At 39.1% G+C, this 19403-nt stretch overlaps 1 protein-coding gene across 3 annotated transcripts in view; it reads right to left on the bottom strand.

Annotated features, from left to right (window-relative positions):
• Positions 1–19403, bottom strand: part of SNX25 (sorting nexin 25) — a 163509-nt gene that overhangs the window by 124848 nt on the left and 19258 nt on the right. For all 3 annotated transcript variants that reach the window (XM_048847964.2, XM_048847962.2, XM_048847963.2), the window contains exons 2-3: positions 18978–19062; positions 2782–2998 (exon numbers count right to left, since the gene is read on the bottom strand). In XM_048847964.2, coding sequence (XP_048703921.1) covers positions 2782–2998; positions 18978–19062 — 302 coding nt within the window. The remainder of the gene's footprint in view (positions 1–2781; positions 2999–18977; positions 19063–19403) is intronic.

Raw genomic sequence — 19403 nt, 5'->3', positions numbered from 1 at the left:
GCCAAATAAAATGTAGAAATTTTACAGGGGAAATTAAGAGTGACAGAATCTTTTCCAGCTCCTGCTGGACCAGTGTTACTCTCTGGGTGAGTCATATGAAAGGGAAGAGCTTGTATTGCTCTTTCTACCCCTCTACCCTCACTGTAGCATCTCAGAAGGCTCCATATGGGACTGGAAGAATTAGCCATCCTTGTTTCTTTTATTAGCCAAGACAGGTGGAAAGGGATTAGTTTAAAAGGTGACCTGGAGTGAAGTGGGTGACAAAACCCTATGAACTTCACATAGAAGAGATTAATGTCTTCAGCCTCATGCAGGTGAGAACACTTCCTACCCTTACCAGCCTTGTCTCACAGAGTGAGGGAGCCCCTAAGCACAGATACTTGGATAACATCCTCTCTAAAAAAGGTACAAGATGTATTTAAAATTCTCTAGGTCACTTACTGAACTTGACCAAAGGATGAAACTCTCTTTGCTATCATAATATGTAACAAAATTACATGGAGCCACTACAATGCACAGGAGGCATTTGTGTGATTATCACAACAGGAAATTATTCCATGATTTCACTCACCCAAATTAACGGGCTTCTATCACAGACACAAAGACAAAACATCCAAGTTTCAGTCTAAACTTACCATATTTTTCAAAATTTGGACTCTGAGCCATACTATATCAATTAGAGATATCGATTCAAAATTCTGTAACAGAGTTTGTTCACAATTTTGGTGTTTGCTTTTTTAAAATCATAATGTCTCTGTGAGCTGGAAAGATTTTTGTGGTGCTCAAGCTTCAGATTGAGAAGTGACATAATTCAGACTCCTCCAAGTTATGGGACCCTCTGACGTACGACATATTCACAGTAGTCACAACAGACCTGGACAATTAACTTAATATAAAAAAAACTCAGAATGCTCCTAAAACCAAAAAGGATCTTCTAAGAACTAGTATCAGGATCTTATACTGTGGCAAGAGTAATCAACCTGTCCAGTTTTAATCTTTTTGTTATCTGCATTTAGGAATTTTTAAATCTGCATGAAACACTAATCTGTAAATTAAGAAATGTGATTATCATTGCACACATGGATTTCTGGGGTGAGCTTTTCATATGCATGTTAATGTGTCCCAGCCTTCGTAGGTGTTCTCAAGGATGCATGTTCAACTCAAAGCAAAAAAAGTAAATGGAAAATAAGCAAAGGATTAGTTATTACTCTAAGTGAGTATAGTGAGAACAAAAATGCATGACCCAACCCAAAAACAAAGATCCAGTTGAAATGGACATAATTATAAACAGGAAATAAGGCATCCAAAGCAAAAGTCAGAATTTTATAACACCAGAAAGGAGGAAACTACAGTTTTGAATACTTCCCCAATTTCAAATTGGTGGCTTTTTGTTAATTGAGACTTGAGTACTGTGATACCTAAAAAATAGTCGCAAAAAAGTCTCCAACTTCTTTTTAACTTGACTAAAAGGAAAGATAGATATGATATCTAACTTTTCTTCTAGACAGAGCTCACATTGTGCTCAAAAGTCAGAGTGACAAACTACAGTAGCACACTCAGAGAACACAGCCAAGAGTGTCAGAAAGCCAAGAGACATTGACCATTGTTGAGAAACAAGTAACATGCAAATATTCTGGAACTGAAATTAAAGGCCAACTGAGAGAATTTTATATATGCCCCACTGCAGGTACATAAAGCTCACCTGTTTATTTTCTTTTTTTTCCCCTGCAGCAATGACCACCTTGTCTGTCTTTGGCTTCGCTTGTTATGTACTGGGAAAATTCAGGCTGACACCTGCCAGTAAAACACTAAGACTGCCTGCTCAGGAAGAGAGGGAAAGTGGTAACATATAGATTGGGCATGGGCATAAAGAAAGAAGTCTTTTCCCTGCAGCAATATCAGAAACAGACCTGTGGACGTCATTGTGGGCAAAGATCACAAATGGATATCACTGTGAGCAAAACAACCTGAAGGTAAAAAAAGTCTCATCACATGAGCCACAGAATATTTCAATTAGAGTAATTTTAAAACAATTTTCTGAAGTAGACACGCACAAATGTACCTAATGTGTAAGTTTATATTGTACACTCAGATCCAGGAATGCATATGCATACGGCTAGTTAAAAGTACAGCTAGCCATTTTGAAGTATCAGATTGAGTGCAATTAAGGTATTCTTCTCTTAATACCTTGTAGTCCTCAGGGCCGTATAAAGAGGGCTCTCTCAAAGAAAAGACTCATAACAGGAGAAAAACCTGGCCCAACAACTTGACTAATAGATCATTTTGTTTTTGCAAGAGAGACTTTTGATAGAGAGGAACCATGGGGCTTTGCTTCCTGGTACCAGAGGAGAGAGAGAGAAAAAAAGATTATGGAATGAACATTTGCACTTTTCTGGAAAGAATGTACGTGATTTTTTGTTCTCATTTCCAAATCCTGCCAGTCTCATGGCACCCTCAGAGATTACTCACATACCTTCCTGTATGGTGACCAAAGAATAGGAGTACAAACAGAGTGATGAAGTTGACCTATTTGAAAAAGAAACATGAGTGTTTCCTTTACCTCAAGTGCCCAAAAGCGTAGCAGGCGTCTCACAAACAACAGAAAGGACTATATATGTTACTTATATGTTGCCTGTCTTTACTGTTTCTCTCTCTCAATTGTAAGCTCTTTATTGGCTCAAAGCAGTTCATCCAAAAGGAAAGAAAGTGACAAGCAGAAAACTCTACTAAAATACTAGGAGGACAGGGGATAAGCACTGGTGGTTTTTTTGCTTGTTTTACCTGGCATTGGCTGCTTTAAGGTCACAGAAGTGTGTGAGTAAAGTTTTCACTACATCGCTGCAGACAACTTTCACTACATCAATGTGACTCAGCCTCTGTCGCAGCTGCTTGGCGATTTCCCAGAAATCTTCAGATAGCAGGTGGTACAGCTGTCCTTCATCTTTACTGAGGTGCCCATACCAGGACAGAATGTAATCTCTGTAGCTGTAGTCAAACACTAAAAGGAGAAACAAAACAATAAATAGCAACAACGGTGAAAACACACAGGGATAGTACAAAAACAATTAGCTCAGGAATAGGTTGCATATCTTCTTCTTTAGGTTTAAATTCTCTCTCTTCAAAGAAAGAAAGGGCAGCAATGTTATATTAAAGAAATCTGATCCTAAGAGAAATTACCAGAGGTCACCATGCAAAAGCCTTAAGTGGATTTGGTCTGACAGTCAGGTTACTGGTCAAACAGAAATCTCGAACAGATACCTGTATCACAAAACATGGATTTTTTTATATGAACTACTAAATTATCTACATCTCCCAAGTTTGCTGAGGACTGACGCAATTTGTTCTTTATACATGCGTCTAAACAACCTTGATTTCAAAGACACACTTAAAAAACATGTACAGGCAGTGTTTTTCCCCCCCAGCTGAAGGACAGTGTTGAACCACATTGTAAGATTATAGTAGTTAGAGAAAGGAAAGCGTTATTAGACTATTTTAAGGAGACACCATAAAAAAAATTAAAACTTGAAAAATTAAACATTTCCATAAGTCTGAACTATAGTTATAAGCAACAGCTAAGATTACTATAAATGAAAGTAATTAGGAAAAACTTTTTGTCAGTATTTTGACAGCACTTTGCGTATAGCTCGTTACACTATTTTGCTTATGGTCATATAGGCTTGAAGTGTTGTATACCAGTCATCACTGCTCTGGAGGAAGCGCAAAGAAGCCTGCATATCAGCTGTGATCACAGATGTAAGCAAGATACAAAATGAAAGTCTGTACCGATCACAGTGATAACTAAATAACAAGGGGGAAAAGAGAGAGAAGAGTGTGTGAAAACCTGAGCAGGTTCTTTAGCAACTATCATTTGCTACAGCCTGAGCTCAGGTCAATGACCTATAAAAACCCTCCCAATTTGTCAGAGTAATCCCATCGGTTGAAAAGCAGTCAAATGACTATGTTATTTTTTACTTTTGTTCACTTGAAAGAGAAGAAGACTACATCTTGTATTTCCTTTTTTTCAAACATTTTAAAATTTTATTTAAGAGTAGAGATGGTCAAAAATTTTCCATTTGAATGTTTTTTTTTTTTTACTGGAAAATACCAATTTGACTACATTGAAATGTTTCAGGGGAATCCATTAATTTAATCAATATCTGACCCAAAAATATCCAAGTGCTTTATTTTATCATGTTATATATAGGTTAAACAAAGCCATTTCATAAGATCGTTTCAATATTTCCAAAACTACATTTTCTGGAAATTTTGTTTCACAAGAAATTTCAAAATTTTTACTTTTTGTTCTGATTTGGGATGAAAGGAAATTTTGAAGTGTCAGAATTTGCTATTGCACAGAACATAAGAGTTTTAACCAGTTCTATTTAAAAGGCTTTTCTGAGTATCTGAGCATACTATATATGTTAATGGATTCAGCCACACACCTTCTGAGGTGGGTATTATTATTATTCCCATTTTACAGATTTGAGGCACAGAGATTATCTGGCCTATCAAATACAACAAAAAATAAAAGAAAAAATAGAAAAAGAAAGCATATTACAGTGGAACCTGCCTTAAACAACCAGTCAAGAGACTGGTAACAATGGTTGCTCAAAGATGGAGGCCTTCTGATAAAGGTGGTAAAGAACTGTCCTCAGTACATGTGGGGATAATTTGGGGTAATATAATGGGATTTTGACTGATTAGGGTAATTTCAGATACATTGTTCTACCATGACAACGTGCACTTGTGTAAGTAAATATTCTCTTGTCGCTGTCACCTCTTTCGTTCCTCAACCATCCTCCTCTTACTGTTTTGTTATTCCTCTTTGTAGTGTCATTTCTGAAAATAGATTGTAAGCTCTTCAGGACAGGGCTCTTTTCTTTTCTTCCAGTAAGTAAGACATGCAACACTTTTAGGGTGCTGTAAAATAATAGCAGAGCACTGTGTTATGGTATTTGTGGCCATTGTTTGTAACAGGCAATGTCTCACTTCTTGTTCTGAATCACGTGTGACAATTCTCTTGTAGATGCATTTCTCTGTCCCAGAATTAACACAATGGGTCAAAGTACTGTATTCTTTAGGAACCTTCTGCCTTTGAGGCAGAGTAATAGTAGCAAAGAGCGATGGCTAAGTTTCCCTACGTACATAACTACAAAATACGAGAAACACTATCCCCTTCTAATACCGTAAAGTATACTCGCTTTCAAAAAGAAGGGTGCATTAGTCCTTAAGTCACCATTACCCTCATGGCAACACCTTTCTAAAATCAACTTGGGATCCTAGTTTTCTCCACAATCATAAGAATCCACAACATTCACTTTCTCCTTGTATTTACAGCAATTCGGCACAACATTCAAATGTACTGATCTCTACAGTATTTTGAGAGCAGAATTTTTATAAACATTACTATCTAAACAACTCACAAGAACATAGAAATAAATAAGTCAACAGTATATTTAACACACTAGATATTTGTCACCATCTCTCCCCACAAAACAAGCTGTTTAAAACCATCTTCAAGTCACATTAAAACATTCAGTTTTTCCCTTTCTCTATCAAACAGATGCTCAAGGAGGAGGATGGAAAATTCTGAATATGTAAAATTGTACCCCCCAGAGGATTTATTTTTACATTTAAAAGGGTGCATTCTAATATTGTTTTTATTGTACGTTAGAATTTATTGTATGTTCCTCTATAACGGGGTTCTCAACCTTTTTCTTTCTGAGGGCCCTGCCCAACAGGTCCCAACAGCCCACCTGTGCCACAACAACGTTTTTCTGCATATAAAAGCCAGGGCCAGCATTAGGGGGTAGCAAGCAGGGCAGTTGACCGGGGCCCCACTGCCACAGGGGCCTTGTGAAGCTAAGCTGCTCAGGCTTCGGCTTCAGCCCTGGGTGGCGGGGCTTGGAACCCCAGGCTTCAGCCCCATGCGGTGGGGCTTTGGCTTTCTGCCTTGGACCACAGCAAGTCTAATGCAGGCCTGCTTGGCGGACCCCCTGAAACTTGCTCGGGCCCCCCCAAGTGGCCCCGGACCCCTGGTTGAGAACTACTGCTCTATAGCCTAAATCAATGCCTTATAATTTTTAGTGTTTCTAAAGCACATTGGATCGTCATCTAGAGCTTGATTCAAAGCCCACTGAATTCAATGTAAAGACTCACAGTGACTCCAGTCCATAGTTATCCGCAACATACAGAGTGATGTTAGTTTTTGATTATCTCTTGTAAAAAAAAATTGTGCCTCAAAAATTATCAGAGGTTCTGTGTTTGCTCACATTTTACATTGATCAAACTCTGCCAAGTTATCGTTTCTCTTCAGCACTATAAATATTACTATTGTATATGTAATTACGATTATCCAGGTACTCTTCTTCTAGCCAAGAGCTGTTAGTTGTGGGTTTAAGACAACTCCAAATAGCTGAAAACCATGTTTATCCAAGTTGAGTCTTGCTTAAATGTTGTCTCTAAACTACTTGCCTTTTAAGTGTAGTAACAAATAAAAAAGGTTTTCAAAACCTTTGTCCATAGAAAACTATTCCTTTTTTTAAAATTTTTTTTTTAAAAAAGAGTCAATGCACTGTTTTTGGTTTGGATGTTACACTTCCCCGTATTGTCTTCTGCCCACATTTTGGAGTGTTGTGTTAGTGGTTAAGAATCAGCCAGTGAAAGAGACTAGAGAAAAAAGGTCTATAATTAATAGTGAAACTAGTCTTTTCACTGATAAGATGAATGAAGTGCAAACAAAGCAAATCAGTATCCATGGTAAAGGCTGAAAAATCATTTCAATGTTAATGATCCAAGGTATCATTAACTAACAAAGTCTTACAGAGATCGGTGTAGTTACAAAAATGGTCAGTATTTTGGGGTTGAAGAGCATTTTTCCTGTTAACAAGGAAAATTATTGTCTTTATCATTACGTATATAGTTTAGTTCTTGTTCTCATTTTGAACACCTAGCACCCAATATTTTATTGTAATATCTAACAAGCTTGTTTTGTAATTTTCCCTCACCTTGTTTCTGTTACTTGTAACAATAATCTGTAATTAAGGATGGAAGAAAGCAAGCTAAGGAGTTTGTCTTCATGCTATTATCTTAGAGAGACACGGTGGGTGAAATAAAATCTTTTACTGGACCAACTTGCAGTAGTCCTGACCTGAAGAAGAGCTCTGTGTAAGCTCAAAAGCTTGCCTCTCTCACCAACAGAAGTTGGCCCAATAAAAGATGATCTCTCACCCACCTTGTCTCTCTAATATCCTGGGACCAGTATGGCTACGCTACATACATGCTACTACTTGTCAGGGGAGATCGGGAGACAACTTGGCCCTGAGTACTGAATATAAGTAAAACAAGGTTTATTTGGTGACAGCATATGACTACACTGAATGGGGATGTTGCAACACCGGCTCTTTTTCGTGCACTAGCTCAAGCTGAGCTAGCACAAGTTTGTCTACCCACATTTGGAATCATGCCTCTCAGTGGCAGCGCAGACATTACATACCTTCTTTTGTTATGCTTGGCTCTGGGGTGAGAGGAGAGTGGCCAAGCCAAATATAACGACTAGTTATTAGCATGTTAGTATTGCAGAAGATATATCTCCGTACTGTAAGGCATATTTTTTAGAAGATATTAAAATTAGACTGATGCCCGAACTTGTACTGGAAATAATAATACAATGAACTACAACCAAGCAGTAGCATCACTGGCGTATTAGTTGGGAAGACAGAAAAAACTGTGAGATGAAATTTAAGCTAGTTGCCAAAGTAAGGGAAACGTAAGTGGACACTATACAAAGCCATCACAGAAGAAGGAATGACGTTAGGGTGATCAGTTAGCAAATGTGAAAAATCGGGACACTTTGTGGGAGAGGGTGGGTGTAATAGTTGCATATATAGAAAAAGCCTCTAATATTGGGACATTGGGTCACCCTAAATGAAGTAGCTACAATAAGCTGGTGGATGGATTAAAAAAATATAATGCTGCACAGGATATGTGGTCATGAGAGACAAAGGAGATGCTCAGGAAATAGTGGCAATAGTGTAATCAGAACAAAGAAAATGGGAAAAGCACATGTAGAGTGATTTAAAACCATCAGCCAGAACGTGGTCAGAAAGTTAAAAAATAAAAAAGTCAATTAATTCTTGATGGATGCAGGCTATTTAGCAATTAATAATACACCCTGGATGATCTTTATACAATATAAATAATGTAGAATCAATTGCTCAAAATTAAAGGAAGAGGCTAGATTCTGTTTTCACATCAATGTAAACCAGGAGTGATTTCACTTAAGTTACACTGATGCAATTCTAAAACTCTAAGAGAACAGAATCACGTCCATTCAGAAAATTCTATATTCCATCTCACAACTTCCCAAGTATCATATCTCCCTTTAATAGAAGTAGATGAAAAAAATTCTTTACAAGTGACAGATGAGATTTTATTATTTTCTCCACTATACCAGTTAAATAGTACATGAAGTGCTCGAAAGGAAAGCGCTAGTAGAGATCCACAGTAAATGAGTAAATCTTCCAGATCTTTTGAAAATTTTACACTCTAAGTGTAAACTCTAATTGCACTCTAATTGACTTAAGAGCCTAAAACTCATTGAATCCTAATGGCACTTGGAGTTTAAGTCATTTAGGTTCCTTTGAAAATTTTACCCTATATCTCAAAAGGGAACAAAGAAGTTGAAAGAAGCATCCACTGGAAAGGTCAAAATACAAATTTGGGAATTTTCCTTTATTATCAACCCGTCGTGAAGGAGCATCAGAGGTCATGATTCTAGCTCAACTGAAACATGGAAGTTAATTGTATCTATCACCCTATTATAAGTCTATGTATATTACAGCATGCACCTGCACACAACATCAAGTTATTACTTTGAGATTGTAAATTATTTGGGACAAGAATAGTCTGTCTTGGGGTATTGTACAGCATCAGACACATTATCAATATTACATAGAAGCAAACAGAAATTCCAAGAGTGTGCTTTCTATCTTGAGTCCATTATATCTAAAATATTGTTTTTGTGGAACAAGACATAATAGCCTTAAACATTAGTCTTAAATTTGTTTTCTTTAAAAACACTTTTAATCTTTTTGAAATATTGTTTTGAATTAAAAATATACTGTATATACTCGTTCATTAGTCCATTTGTTTATAAGCCGACCCCCCAAGATGGACAGGTAAAAATAGTAAAAACTGTATGACCCTTTCATAAGCCAACCTTATATTTCAGGGGTTGGCAAACTTCGGCTCCCGGCCCGTCAGGGTAAGCTGCTGGCTGGTCGGGACATTTTGTTTACCTGGAGCATTCGCAGGCACGGAGCCCCTCAGCTCCCAGTGGCCACGGTTTGCCATTCCCAGCCAATGGGAGCTGAGGGGCTCCGTGCCTGCGAATGCTCCAGGTAAACAAAACGTCCTGACCTGCCAGCGGCTTACCCTGTTGGGCCAGGAGCCAAAGTTTTCCAACCCCTGCTATATTTTAAAAGCTGGCATCACAAGAAACACTCAAAAGTTTTGCTAGAATTATTTTAATGTAATCTAACGAAAAACCTGTTGATGTTGTTGTTGTTATTGTTATAACAACTGAACAAATATGTATTCACCTTCAAAATTACAGTCAATATTTAAAATCAGTAAATAGATATTTAAAACAAGTAACTTAGAACAATATGAGACTTTAAAAAGTCTTAAGATCCTCCAAAGTCTGAATAAGTCTCTGATTCACCAAACAGTTCATTAAACTCGGCTTCCGTCACAGCTGCTCCTGCATTGTCATTGTAGATGTCAGCAGTGTCGTCTTCAGACTCAGATTCCTTCTCATCATCAACCTCTGTTGTATCATCATCAAATATAGCATCTTCTGACCATCGAGTACATTGCTGATACAGCATTTCCTAAATGATTTTTCTATCATTTCTGAGGGAATGGACACCCACGAGTCCTTTATCCACTGGGCGACCAGATTGATTTCGGGCTTGATAAGATTCCCGCCTTTTGTCAACTTCGCCATGCCTGAGCACATCCATTCAGACCACATTTTGCGTATCCTGTCTTTAAAGGGTTTGTTCAGGCAGAAATCAAGCGGTTGTAGAACTGAAGTTAAGCCTCCAGGTATTACAGCCAAAGTAGTTTTTATATTTTTGGCCACATTTTTCACCTCATCCTCTTGTGTGCTCTGAACATGTCCCAAACGAACATAGCAGGTTTCTTGAAAAGTGCTCCTAGTCTCTTATTCCACACTTTTTCCAGCCATTCAATAGTCCCACTTTCATCCATTCATCCCTTTTCGTGTGCACGTACGATGATACCAGCAGGATATTTCATGTTTTTAGGCAAGGTTTTTCTTTTAAAAATAACAACAGGAGGAAGCTTTGATCCATTTGCCAAACACGATAAAACCACCGTAAAATGGATTTTTTCATGGCCAGTGGTTTTAATTAAAACTGTTTTTTCACCAACATCGGTTACCGTTCTGTTGCTCGGGAGATCGAATGTCATAAGTGTTTCGTCCGTATTTCCTATTTGTGACAGTTCAAATGCATATTCCTTTCGATATTTTATAATAAACCTTTGGAAAGATTCAATTTTTTCTTCCAGATCTCTCGGCAGCTTTTGCGCTATCTTTGTTGAAGCGAGTACACCAACCAGCTGATGCAACAAACATTGATGGCTTTACTGACTTGTATTTGTCATCTTTCAACATTTGCAGAGCACGCAGATGAATTCCAGTTCTACTGACAATGTATCCATTTTGTCGACGTTCAACAACCCAATTATTGAGATCTTTCTCCAACTCAGGAAATGAAGCGCACCTTGCTGGACATTTTTTCTTGCTTCTTGACATGTCTTTCAGTGTTATTTTATTTTTTCACCATTCTCTTACTTGCTTCTCATTGATACAGAATTAACGAGCAGCAGCGCAATTATTGTTTGCTTCTGCATATTCAACAACTTTACGTTTGAATGCTGCATGATAAGCAGACCTTTTTCTTTTGATTTGACCATTGTTCATTTCAAATACCCATATGAAAATAGATTATTATTGTAGTTATAGATTTTGTAGGACTTTATATAGGAATGTCACCTGCTTTATCACTGTTAAATTATTATTGTACTTTGTTTATTTCAAAGCAGACCTGTAGATTGGCATGTCTGTGGGGATAACAGGCTATTTCAATTTTATTAGAGAGTCCATCGATTCTGCACGTTATATTTTGTGAAATGCATGAGTCAAATGTCATGCAGATCTGCAGCACTGCTCTTTTAGTATTCCTTTCAAGCCAATCTAGTCCACTAAACAAAGCCTTTGCTACTTTAAAAGGCGGCAGTATTGACATCAATAAATGGGTCAGCAAACTTTGGCTCCCGGCCTGTCAGGGTAAGCCGGGTCAGGATGTTTTATTTACCTAGAGTGTCTGCAGGCATGGAGCCCCTCAGCTCCCTGTGGCCGCAGTTCATTGGCTGGGAATGGCGAACCGCGGCCACAGGGAGCTGAGGGGCTCCATGCCTGCAGACGCTCCAGGTAAACAGAAAGACAATGTATTAGATATTCAATTCAATAATTTCATGGAGTTTAAAATCATCAAATTTTGGTGTAGACCCGTTTCTAAGCCGACCCCTGCTCTTTGATGAGTCACTTTTTTACCAAAAATATTCGGCTTATGAACGAATATATATGGTATACAATTGGTATTTAACAAAGGTGTTTCTAGAACTGTACCTACTGCTGCTTTTCAGTGTGATTACTCTGATTATAATCAAGGATCTTATTTAAGTATTGCGGACTAAGAATAATCCATCAGGAAAGAAACCACTGGTTTCTACTACTTAGTGAAAAGCAAGGGTTTTTTACGTCCTTTTAAAAAAGGAAGGAATATTTATTTTAATAACTACATGTGGGAGCAGAAGAAATGATGACTTCAATATTTGGAATCTGGAGTTAATACAGTCTCGGATACATTCAGTGATAACTGGTTCCCAAAGTTGTTTTTTTGAGAGAGGTTACACAGAAATTTAAATGTATTAATCTTAATTATATTACTGGCGGTAGTCTTGTTTAAAATAATTTTGTCGATGAACAAACCTTATACATGTAAAATAATACATGCAGAGTTAACGGGATTAATTCTGAAATCCAAATTTCATAATTATGTCATAGGGCAAGGATTGTGTCCCTTCCATGCTCAGATGACAGATCAGTCCCTCCTCACCACAAAAAAAAAAAAAAAAAAAAAAAAGGCACATTTTTTGTTTGAGTCATACTGTTCACATGCATTCTGGGTTTTCTAGATAAACTCAAGCACTTTCCAGAGATAAGATATGCTTACACTTAAATGTATCTATATTGGAATGAATGCTGCAGTGAGATGTGCAAGTGAGAAAATAAGAGGGATGGCTTAGTCCAGGGATCAGCAACCCTCGGCACATGGACCGTCAGGGAAATCTGCTGGCGGGCTGGGACAGTTTGTTTACCTGCAGCATCCGCAGGTTCGGCCTATCGCAGCTCCCACTGGCCATGGCTCTCCATTTCAGGTCAATGGGGGCTGCAGGAAGTGGCGGCCAGTATATCCCTCAGCCCACGCCACTCCCTGCAGCCCCCATTGGCCTGGAATGGCAAACCGCAGCCAGTGGGAGCTGTGATCAGCCAAACCTGTGGACGCTGCAGGTAAACAAACCGTCCCGGCCTGCCAGCGGATTTCCCTGACGGGCTTCGTGCCAAAGGTTGCCGATCCCTGGCTTAGTCCGTAATTTACCTAGGTCTGAGGAAAGTATGACAAAAATATGATAAATTTGCATTCCAAAATTCCGAACACTTGTTCAATTAACAGCTTTTTCATCAGCAGTGTTGTTATAGTATTAGGTCCACAATCAGGAAAACAAAACATTTAAGCACATGGTCACCTTCAGACCACACCACACGATCCATTGTCTACAGCCAAGCTCTACGATACAACTGCATTTACTCCAACCCCTCAGATAGCGACAAACACCTACAAGATCGCTATCAAGCGTTCTTACAACTACAATACCCACCTGCTGAAGTGAAGAAACAGATTGATAGAGCCAGAAGAGAACCCAGAAATTACCTACTACAGGACAGGCCCAACAAAGAAAATAACAGAACGCCACTAGCCATCACGTTCAGCCCCCAACTAAAACCTCTCCAGTGGATCATCAAGGATCTACAACCTATTCTGAAGGATGACCCATCACTCTCACAGATCTTGGGAGACAGGCCAGTCCTTGCTTACAGACAGCCTCCCAACCTGAAGCAAATACTCACCAGCAACCACATACCACACAATAAAAACACTAACCCAGGAACCTATCCTTGCAACAAAACCCATTGCCATCTGTGTCCACATATCTATTCAGGGGACACCATCATAGGGCCTAATCACATCAGCCACACTAATAGAGGCTCATTCACCTGCGCATCTACCAATGTGATGTATGCCACCATGTGCCAGCAATGCCCTTCTGCCATGTACATTGGCCAAACTGAACAGTCTTTGCGGAAAAGAATAAATGGACAAATGAATTGGAATTAATTTGCAAACTGGATACAATTAACTTAGGCTTGAATAAAGACTGGGAGTGGATGGGTCATTACACAAAGTAAAACTATTTCCTCATGTTTATTCGCCCCCCCCACCACTGTTCTTGTCAACTGCTGGAAATGGCCCACCTTGATTATCACTACAACAGGTCCCCCGCCCCATCCCCCGCTCTCCTGCTGGTAATAGCTCACATTTCCTGATCACTCTTGTTACAGTCTGTATGGTAACACCCATTGTTTCATGTTCTCTGTGTATATAAAATCTCCCCACTGTATTTTCCACTGCATGCATCCGATGAAGTGAGCTGTAGCTCACGAAAGCTTATGCTCAAATACTTTGTTAGTCTCTAAGGTGCCACAAGTCCCCCTTTTCTTTTTGCAGATGCAGACTAACACGGCTGCTCCTCTGAAAGTCTTCAATGTCCGTCTTCCTGAGGTAGGGAGTCCCCAGCCCTCCTTCCTAGACCTGGGTCCCAATTCCATCACCACTACCAGGCTTTACCTGGCTGGAGCTCAGCCTTCAGGCTCAGACTTCCAAACTCCCCTGGTGTTTCCTCCTAGCTGCAGCAACTCCCTGGTTCCAGGGTCTTCCCTGCAGGAGCCTTTCCTTGCTCTCTCTGTAGTCTCTGACACAACTTCCTGAGATTCCCCCTCCCTCTGTAGCTTCCTGGTACTCTTATAATGGAAATCACCTGATTCCTCTCTTTACCAACCAGGATAGGCTGGCCCCAGGCCAGGCCTCCTTCCCTTAGGGTAAGCCAGCCTGTTACAGTAACTCTGTCTATATCTCTGGTCTCATTGCCTCTCACTCCCCTTCCCCCATGTTTCCTAATCCCCACTCTTTACTGCTTTCATCTCCTTCTCCCACTGTTGTCTTTGCACCTACAGCCTGAAACCAACTCCCACTTTTACTCTGTTAAACTCCCTCCCTCTGCCCTTACTGTATTAGACTTAGACTTGCGTGTTTTATTTTATTTTGCTTGGTAATTCACTTTGTTCTATCTATTATTACTTGGAACCACTTAAATCCTACTTTTTTTATTCAATAAAATCACTTGTTACTTATTAATTAACCCAGAGTATGTATTAATACCGGGGGGAGGGGAGGGGAAAGCTGTTCATACCTCTCTATCAGTGTTATAGAGGGCAAACAATTTATGAGTTTACCTGTATAAGCTTTATACAGGGTAAAACAGATTTATTTGGGGTTTGGACCCCATTGGCGGTTGGGTATTTGAGTGCTGGAGACAGGAGTACTTCTCAAGCTGTTTTCAGTTAAGCCTGCAGCTTGTGGGGGACGTGGTTCAGACTTGGATCTGTGTTTGCAGCAGGCAAGCGTGTCTGGCTCAAACAAGGCAAAGGCACTGAAGTCCCAAGCTGGCAGGGAAAACAGGCTCAGAGGTAGTCTAGGCACATCAGATGGCAGTCCCAAGGGGGTTTCTGTGATCCAACGCGTCACAAGCACATCTTACTCTGGGTTTGCAAAAACACAATACATTTATGATGTTATACAAATAGGTGACTACTAAAAATAAATATAATCAAACTAATCTTCCTCACCACTCCACAGCCCAAGAGCCTATCACTCCAATTGTCTTATGAATCATTTCCAATGCACAATTTTCCCCTGTCAATTTTCAACAATTTTTTATGATTCAATATATAGCAATAACATTTGTATAGAAAACCCGAAATCCTAATATATAGGTAGCTGTTATTCAGTACTATTTTTGAGCTAAAGTGCACAATCCTCCAGGCATTACAATGTGAAGTTAAAAAGCATTCATCTGATCAAATCCCAAAGGTTCCACATCAGAATTATGTTGTCACAGAGAGAGAGAGAGAACAGAACAAACACTGACACTGTTTAATTTCTGGGGGAAGAGGGAGAGAAAGCATGGGCATAATAGCTCTTGGTAGCTCATAATCATTTCCTGAAGACAGAACTTATCACTGCTGCTTACAAATGTGCTTAAAATTTGAAGTTTGTGTATAGATACAGGTAGCAAACAAATGTCAGCACTAGCAGGGATCATTAGAGGTTTATTACAGCTAGTTTAACACCACTGAAGAAGAGCTCTGTGTAAGCTCAAAAGCTTGTTTCTCTCACCAACAGAAGTTGGTCCAATAAAAGATATTACCTCCCCCACCTTGTCTCTCTAACGCGCAAATCTGTAATTCAGCTAAGTATCCTGGGTGCTAAGATCTGCGTAAGAAAGATCCCTGAACAGCACACAGCTGGGGACTGGAATTACAACAGTGCCTGGGCATTCCTAAAGGTTAATTTAAAAAATTCATCTCCTGTAGAAAATGAAACACCTTAAACTTCCTGTGTTGCATAAAAAGTGCCTCAGGCTTCTTTTTCCATCAAGTGTAAGTGGCTTGTAATGACTGTTTTAATCCCAAATGATTATATTTAAAAAATGAGCAAGATTTAGGAATTCAGACCTGCCAGATGCTCAGCGCCTGATATGAGAAACCTGGCTCCATTTCCATACAGAAATTAAACAACAGGAATTGAACAGGCTGAACACCTCACTGAGGTACTCAGGACTTTACAGAATTGGGCCCAATCCTGCTTCCAGCTGTTTTCCCAGTAATTGTAATGAAGCCAGCTCAGACCCTTTGTGTGTACAACCATATCACTAGATCTTTGTGCCTTTCTTGAGATGTTATGAACACCTAGAACTCCTGTTTCTATCAGTGGAAGTTGCAGATGCCTGGTGCCTCTGAGGACCTGGTCCTTTGTGTTCCAGTTGCTTATGAACAACTGTATGTGCTGTCTGCATATGCTATTAACAGGCAGCATACAAGTGAGCATTAGTAGTCCTTAATTTTGCATTCATAGATTACAAGATCAGAAGAGACCACTGTGATCTTCTAGTCAGACCTCCTGCATAACCATGAATTAATTCCTGTTTGAATTAGAGCATTGCTCTCAGAAAAAAAACATCTATTCTTGATTTAAAAATTTACTGTAATGGAGAATCCAGCACAATCCTTGGTAAATTGTTCCAATAGTTAATTAACCTCGCAGTTAAAATTTTGCACCTTATTTCCAACCTAAATTTATCTAGCTTAAACTTGCAGACACTGGATCTTGTTATATCTTTGCTAGCTTAATGGAGAACAGAAATTTGATAATAGAGGACTCTTCAAAGTCCCTATAGACTGTGATTGAGTCACCCCTTAACCTTCTCTTTGATAAGCTAAATAGACTCAATGAGCTCAATCTCTCATATAATGCAGGTTTTCTATTCCTTTAGGCTTTTCTCTGAACCTTTTCAAATGTATCTATATCCTTCTTGAATTGTTGACACCAAAACAGGGCACAGTATTCCAGCAGCTGTCACACCACTGCCAAATACTGAGGTAAAATAACCTTTTTACTCTTACTCAATATTCCCCCATTTATGCATCCAAGGATCACATTAGCCCTTTTGGCCACAAGATCACACTAGGAGCTTATGTTCAGATGATTGTCCACCATGACCCCCCAAATCTTTTTCAGAGTCACTGCTTCCCAGGATAGAATCCTGCGTCTTGTATCTATGGCCTGCATACTTTGTTCCCAGATGCGTAATCTCACATTTGCTTATATTTAAATGCATACTGTTTGCTTGAGCTCAGCTTACCAAGCAAGCCGATTTGCTCTGTATCAGAGACCAGTACTCATTGCTATTTATCACTCCCACAATGTGTGTGTCATCTGCAAACTTTATCAGCAATTATTATATATTTTTTCCAGTTCATTGTTAAAAATGTTAAACAGTGTAAGGTTAAGAACCGATCCCTCATAACCTGTGATAAATGAAGGGGTGGGAGGGGGGAGAGTAAAGTTCCCTTTTATGGACACCCAGCCAGCCAGTTAGCTATAAAACTCCGTTCGTGGTTGTTCTCTACTTGCTTTACCTGTAAATGGTTAACAAGCCCACAGGTAAAAGGAAAGGAGTGGGCACCTGACCAAAAGGGCCAATGGGAGGGCTAGAACTTTTGGGAAATTGGGAAAAATCTTCCCTTTGTCTGTGTGTTATGGTCTCCAGGAAAGAGGGGAAGAGGGAACAGTTATGCTGTAAGAAGCTAAAGGCCAGATATGAAAATCATCCAATCATATCTAGACTACTTATTTAACAACCCAGATATGTAAGTACATCAGGAATGTTTAGAAATATGTGATTAGGTTTATTTCGGTTTACTTTTTATTGGCTTGTGGACTCCTCTGTATTAACCCCAAATGCTTTTGTTTTGCTTGTAACCTTTAAGCTGGACCTCAAGAAGGTTATTCTTGATGTTTAATTTTTGTAAGTGGGTTTTTTAAATCTAGCAAAAGCATAAGTTCCAGATGTATTTTCTTTCTTTTCGTTTTTAATAAAATTTACCTTTTTTAAGAACAGGATAGGATTTTTTGTGTCCTAAGAGGTTTGTGCATACATTGTTTAAGTAGTTGGTGGCAACAGCTGATTTCCTTTGTTTTTCTTTCTCAGCTCTTCCCCGGAAAGGGGGTGAAAGGGATTGAGGGTACCCCACAGGAAGGAATTCCCTAGTGCGTCTTTCTGGTTTCATAGGGGTTTTTTGCACTTGGGTGGTGGCAGCACCTACCCATCCAAGGTTAGAGAGAAGCTGTAACCTTGAGAATTTAATACAAGCCTGGAGTGGCCAGTATTAATTTTTAAAATCCTTGCAGGCCCCCACCTTCTGCACTTGAAGTGCCAGAGTGAGGAATCAGCCTTGACATACCCTACTAGAAACACACCCTGCTTGATGACAATTCCGTTTACAACTACATTTTGAAACCTACCAGTTACAACTCTAATTTTCAACAGGTTTGCTGATGATGCAGAATAAAATCCAGCTAACTTTCATCAACCTATGCTCCCTAATGAACCAATACATGTAGCATCTAGCTCCTGGGCTCCTCCACAGCTGAACAGCACCAACTGTAGTAGAAACTTGTTTTGGTCAGTATAGCAGATGTATCTCAATTGCACACATGGAAGCAAGTATAAAGACCAAGAAAGCAACATGTATTATTGACTATAACAACATCATATTAGATCATTTCTATCTACTAATCCTGTTGAAATTTACTACATTTGAGTTTTCCTTTGTCTTTTACAATGGTTAAAATGAAGAGATGCCAGTGATAGTGCGACACTTACATTTTGTGACTTTCTATTGTCTATAGAATTATTACATCTTTGAAGATTCCCTTCCTTCCACCATTATTTTAATCCAGGACAAAATGTGTTGTATCGGAAGAATTTTGCATCATATTTTGATATCTTTACACACTGTTGAGTAGCATCTCACTTTGCAAGAAGACCCCTAAACGTAAATGGGATTACTTTTGCAAGTAACTGTTCACCAATCTGAGTAGAGATTCACAATCTATCCACTCATGCTCCCAGGTAAGACTCACCTTCTTTCAGCGCTTTATCCATGTTATGAGAAATGACCACCCTCCTAGACTGGAGCGATTCATGTGCATTTCCAGACAAATGACTCTGAAATAAAAGAACACCTATTACCAAAAATAAAGAATTAAGCTGCATAAGAAAGAAGAGAAAAAACAAAGCCCAAAATAACAGTAAAATCACCTGCTTTTTACAAGACACTCCTGCTATCCAAATTATTAAAACAAAATCGATGGCATTTTCCTAAAACGTTGACAAGGGCACTTGAAGTGAGAATCTTATGAAACATACTAGGGTTTAAATTCTCTGATTTGCAATAATTCTATTATATTTCCTAAAGGGCATTGTCTCCTATTTACAATCTCATCAGTCAACAGTCGGACACTTGCCAGGTCCAGCACTCTAAGCAACTAAAAAAAATGTTCTAGTAA

Source organism: Caretta caretta, chromosome 4 (assembly GCF_965140235.1).
Source record: "Caretta caretta isolate rCarCar2 chromosome 4, rCarCar1.hap1, whole genome shotgun sequence".
NCBI classification, from domain to species: Eukaryota; Metazoa; Chordata; order Testudines; family Cheloniidae; genus Caretta; species Caretta caretta.
The sequence above is the reverse complement of the archived record's forward strand: the minus strand, read 5'-3'. Positions and strand labels throughout refer to the sequence as shown.